Raw genomic sequence first — 5,763 nt, forward strand, 5'->3', positions numbered from 1 at the left:
TCTACAGAGTGAGTTCCAGGACAGCCAGGGCTACACAGAGAAACCCTGTCTCGAAAAAACTAAAAAAACAAAACAAAACAAAAAAACAAAAAAAAACAAAACAAAATAAATAAACAAATAAACAAATAAATCTTTAAAAAAAGAAGAAGTCGTGGGTTTGAGAGGAGGTAGAAGAGGACCCGTGGGGGAGATGGCAGAAATGAGGTAAATATAGTTAGTATTCATGTATAACATTCTCCAAAAAAATATTAGTTTACTATCTGGCACACAGCAGGAGACAGGCTGCTGCCTATGGCTCTGGAGGCTTTGGAGGGATGCTTGTGGTGGGCAAAGGACAGCAGGGCTTGGGTCCCAGGCTTCGGTCCCTGCTCAGCACTGCACTCTGAGGATCCCTTCAGCAGACACAGAGGGCCAGAGTACTTTGGGTTTCAGATCTTTCTCCCAGTCTGGGATATTTGTATACGTATAATGAGATGTCTCGGAATAAGGCCATGTTAGTTTCTTCTTTTGTCTTGTAGTAGAACACCAGGCAGAGGTTTATTTTGGCTACACTGATGTTTGAGGTGCTGATCGCATCAGAAAGGCAGAGAGCAGGAAGCGGGGCTGGAATAGCTTTCAGGTCCCCTCCCTCATATCCCCACCATCACCATCCCTAGCTTCACCAGCCACGCCTTCCTCCTGACCAGCTTGGGGGTTGAGTGTTCAGGCATGCGAGCCTCAGCTGGCATGTTACACTCACATCACCCAAGTCTAGACAAACTTGGTTGTGTCTTCCAGGTCCTTACACACAGCCAGAAGGTATTTTTGGCATACCCGCCTTTTGATTGTCACCCAACCTGTGAGGTCAGAAATGCTGTCTTTCACTGTGATATCAAACTAGCACTTCAGAGTTCAGATTCTGAGACATCTTGAACTTTTGAAGTTAGGATACTCAGCTATTCCTAGCTTTGAAATTAGGCGATGTACTAAACCACCCTGTGTCTAAACAGCAAGAGAACTATGAGTAACACCTTCAGCAGGATCACACACTGGACCCCAGGAGGTCACACACTGGACCCCAGGAGGCCACACACTGGACCCCTGGGTACTCAACACTGGACCCCAGAGAGTCACACACTGGACTTCTGAGGGCTCACACACTGGACCTCAAGAGGTCACACACTGGACCCCTGGAAGCTCACACACTGGACCCCTGGGAGCTCACACACTGAACTGCTGGCAGCTCACACACTGTACTCCAGGGAGCCACATACTGGACACCTGGGGGCTCACACACTGGACCCCTGGGAGCTCACACACTGGACCCTGGGAGCCCACACATTGTACTCCAGGGGCCACACACTGGACACCTGGGCAGCGTGGTTTACGTTTGCATCACTGAGCCAGTATAGTAATTTTCAGGGTTTTAGGGTGGTTTTTTGGGGGGAGTTGTTTTATTTTTTGAAACTGGGTTTCTCTGTGTAGCCCTGGCTGTCCTCTGTAGACCAGGCTGGCCTTGAACTCAGAAATCTACCTGTCTCTTCGTCCCAAGCAAAGGTGTGTGCCTCTGCCATCACCACTCAGCCAGGCTCTGCTTGTCTAATTGTCTAATTGCCAGACTGAAGTGAAGATTTTTATATAAATCCCAAATCCAGTCGTCCTCTCCCCCTCTCCCCCCCTCCCCTGCCGCCGCCCTGTGTGGTGGTGTCTGATCTTGTCTCAGCCCATGCTCTCCAGTCTCTTCCACTTCCTTTTTGAGCCGGTGCTGCTGTTCCAGTGCCCTTGGGAAGCCTTTCTGGTAGGATCTTGTTTATCTGGATAAACGAGCATGTGCTCAAGGGAAGCTCCTGCGCTGCTGGCAGCCGGAAAGCATCCCATTACCTGAGGAGCTCAGCACCCATGTATCTTAGGATCAGACCCTCAGAGGGACAGGCACAGACCCTCCCAGCAGGTGATGAGTGTCCTGACTGGGGGTGAGCATGCTGTTTCTTGGCCATCTCTGACTTTCTTGCTGATAGATCCTCCTCTCTGGCTTTTTTTCCCATCACGGGAGTCCTGTCTGTGCCCCTTACCCCTTAACAAGTGTTTCCTCAGGATTTGCCCTGGACCAATAAGCAGTTCAGGAAGTCGTGTGGCAAGTGGAGGGGGTACTTACCTCAGGGAGAGGAAGGAGAGACCTTCCACCCAGTCCCTGAAGCCTGGGTGGGAGCTGTCCGGAGCAGGACATGCTGTTCTGTGATTGCAATCATTGGCATCCCACTGAATACCATCTGCTCTTTCTTCTCCAGGCCCTGGAAGAGGATTTGAACCAGAAGAAGCGGGAACAGGAAATGTTCTTCAAATTAAGTGAGGAGGCAGAGCCCAGACCCACCACACCCAACAGAGCCAGCAAGTTCTTCCCCTACAGCTCTGGGGATACTTCCTAACACCCACACGCCTGGGCTGTGGTGGGCAGCATGGCCACCGGGGCCGCCAAGCCTCTGTGAACAGGTGACTCAGGACCTCTTCCTCTTGCTTCTGTGCCAGCTCGAATCACCCATCCCCCTGCAGCACCCCAGTTGTTCACAGTGCCACCCTGGTTCTTCCAATGGATGACCTCCTCAAGACTCCAATTCCCATCACCTGGAAGTGATTTGCTGTTAAGGCCAGGGGCCAGGTGGGATGGGTGAACCCCTCCTGTTTGCCCAAAACACCAGCTCTACTGTCTGTGGGCACAAGTGCTACCGATGACATCACCACAAATTCATCCCTACTGTGATCCTTGTGTTTTTTTTTTTTTTTTTTTTTTTTTTTTTTTTTTTTTTTTTTTTTTGTTTTGTTTTTTCCTTCAGCAATTCCTCACAGTGTCAGAAAACATCCCTAAGAGCCATTTCATTTCTCAGCAGCCAGCTCTTGGGCATCCCCATTCCCCTGCTTCACACAGCTAGCTGACTTTGTGCTTGATGAGGTGCTGTGTATGTGGGGGTAGGGAACGGAAAAAGGGAGGCCAGAAATATTCGTTCTGCTGGATTCTGACATTTTATCCTATTTTATTTTCTCTCTCCCTGTGAGACACACACATGCACATATCACACACAGACACACACACACACACACAAACACACAACTTGGTGCCCCCTAACACCACCCAGACTGCCTCTGCCATGGCCTCCTAGGACCAGATGCATTGGAACCTGCTTGCTTGCCTCCTGAGCCTGATCCTGAGCCTGGGCCACCGAGCGTGTCAGGTGGAGCAGCTGGTGGGGGCATACTGAGTGCTGGCACCAGAGCCCAGAGAAGGCACAGGCTGTACTGCCAGGCTGCAACTCATTTGGCTGCACACGGGATCCTGTGTTAGGGGTACACTCCCCTCCACACTTGACTTCTGCTGCCTAGCATGTGCCAATCTCATCCTTGCCCGCTTATCTGCAGGCACCCAGGAAGGCTCTTGACCTTTTGCCCTAGTCCTGTACTGGAGTCCCACTGTACATTTCAACTAAGCTTCAGACTTCTCTGTCCAGGAAGAAATGCTTCCCACCCTCAGGAACATGTGGAGCTCAGGAAAATGCCGAGTCTCCGTGTCTGGGCCTTAGGGGTTGCTCAGGTAACCTCCGAGATGCTGAGCCCCGTAGGCTACCGTGCCCAGCAAAGCAGCTGACCACCCAACCTGCATTCACTGATCATGATTTTCTTGACTCTGGATGCCTAAGTGCTTAGTTAAAGTACAGGTAAATGGCTGGCTGCTTCAGATACCCTCTTTTTAAAAAGCCCCTTCCCAGGGATGACAATGGGACGGGGTGGGGGAAGGGAGGCCCAGGCGGTCGAGTCTGTCGAATGGCTGAGACCTCACCAGTATGTCTCCATCACTGCTCGATGTTGAGGCAACTTTCTAAAAAGTTCCCTCAGATGAAAACTGGGTGCTTGGGAGGGAGTGGGCTAGAAAAAATAGGAAGACAAGTCTTGGGGCTCCCAGATCTTGTGTGCAGAGCCCAGGAAGGCAATAGTTCTCAGGGTAGCAAGTGGGTAAGCTTGCTTTCAGGCCTTGCACCAAGGAGTCTTGAGAGACAATTGGCTTCCTTCTTTCTGGTGCATAGAGGCTGGGAAACTCGAATTGTCTGAGTGGTGCAGGGGTAGGACTCAGGGCAGGTGGATGAGGCCACACCACAGGCACCGTTGTTTACAATCTCTACTTGCTTGCATCTGGGGGACTTGACAGTGGCTGTTAGGCAAAATGCGAGTTTGTGGTTCAGGTAAGAGCCTTTGACCACTCCCCGACATCATCCATACTGTTCCAGTGCTTTGTCGCGTCCACGCTTAGTACCACCTGAGCCCTGGTAGCTCTGCTGTGCCCTTTGGAGTGGGGTCTAGCCTAGTCTTCCAGCCTCAGAATTTAGCGTAAGTGCAATGCTTGCCACTGACGAAGGCCCACGCGGTATTCCTTGTGCTCTGTGCTGACATTTTCTGTACAGGAACAAGCAGAAGTGTTTTTAGCGCAGTAAATATAACTAACTTATATTTCCCTTCATGAAGGATGGAAGTAATGTGTACGTCATTTCCAAGTGCCGTGGATAATTTTTATAAACTGTTCTCTGCAAACAAAACATGTAAATATGCTTCTAAATAATAAAATAATAAGGTGATTTGTGTGTACTGTCATCCTTTCTGGTTGGAAAGGGAAGACAGGCCCCCGCTGCCCATGTTAGCTCAGCAGGGAAGGGCTATCCTCTGAGTATGTAGGAGCCTCCTCCATCAGGCAGCAGGTCAGACTTTAGGGTTTTTGATGGAACCCCAGAGAAAGAGGAAAGAGGCCATATTCTCTCTGGCCGTTCAATATCAGTCTGATTTAAAGACAAACATTGGTTAACAAACACCCCTAGATTTTGTATGTTAATGGACTGAATTTTTTCCATAACTCTGATAAGAAAGTAGCTAAGGGACACCCGTGGAATTCAACCCTAGAGTTTCTCCCCCTGATGATGCCACCACACCTCTCTATAGCTGGCACTGCTTGCCATTAATGCTGTATTTTAAAAGAAATTTTCAGGACAGACTTGCCTTGGTGGCCAAGTGTCCTAGCATGCGTAAGGCTCTAGGCTCCGTCTCTGATTCTAGCGGGGAGAAATAGAAATATAGTTTGCATTTGCCTGCCTGTGCCTCTCAAAACATCGATTGTGTTCTTACCCTGGGATCCACAGGTAGAATTCGGGGTATCTCTGCATTTGGCTGTCAAAAAATGTGATCTTTAGTTTTCCTGCCTGAAACTGAGTGTTTCCCTTCTTAGCAGGGGTGGCAACATCCCTGGAGATGTCAGTGGGACTTGTCCCTGTCACCTGGGGAAACCACCGGTGTTCTGTGCTGCACCGTTTTTTTTCCTCATTTTTAAATCGTAATGACTTGACCTGTACTGCTAGGTTCAGTTTACTGTGTCTGTAAAAACGTCTTATTAACTGTGTACCTACAGTTTTTCTCAGTCATTGATACCTATTTATCCTGATGATCAGTTTCATTTGTAATCAACATAATAACCTTATTGTTACATGTTGCAAAATACTACTTTGAGAAGGACTTCCTAGTCATTGTGGAATACCAAAGGACCTCACAGTACAGAAAACAACAAAACAAAAAAACCCCAATGGTCTGCTTCTGCTTAGCCCTGGTCGGCTGCTGCCCTGGAAATCTCGTGACCAGCAGAGGGCAGACCACGGCCATGGTGCTGCACTGCCTCTGGACTCAGGCTATTGGTGTGGCCGCAGCATCGATTGCTGATTGCTTACTATCTGGGGGATGTAAATCAGCAGGCAGCTG

General features: G+C 49.4%; 1 protein-coding gene across 1 annotated transcript in view; it reads left to right on the forward strand.

Moving 5' to 3' along the window:
- Stk10 (serine/threonine kinase 10) overlaps positions 1-4,598 on the forward strand; it is a 102,812-nt gene extending 98,214 nt beyond the window's left edge. Inside the window, exon 19 of the mRNA XM_031350595.1 lies at positions 2,268-4,598. Coding sequence (XP_031206455.1) covers positions 2,268-2,405 — 138 coding nt within the window. The 3' untranslated portion in view covers positions 2,406-4,598. The remainder of the gene's footprint in view (positions 1-2,267) is intronic.
- Positions 4,599-5,763: the final 1,165 nt, after the last annotated feature.

This window comes from Mastomys coucha, unplaced genomic scaffold (assembly GCF_008632895.1).
Source record: "Mastomys coucha isolate ucsf_1 unplaced genomic scaffold, UCSF_Mcou_1 pScaffold5, whole genome shotgun sequence".
NCBI lineage: Eukaryota > Metazoa > Chordata > Mammalia > Rodentia > Muridae > Mastomys > Mastomys coucha.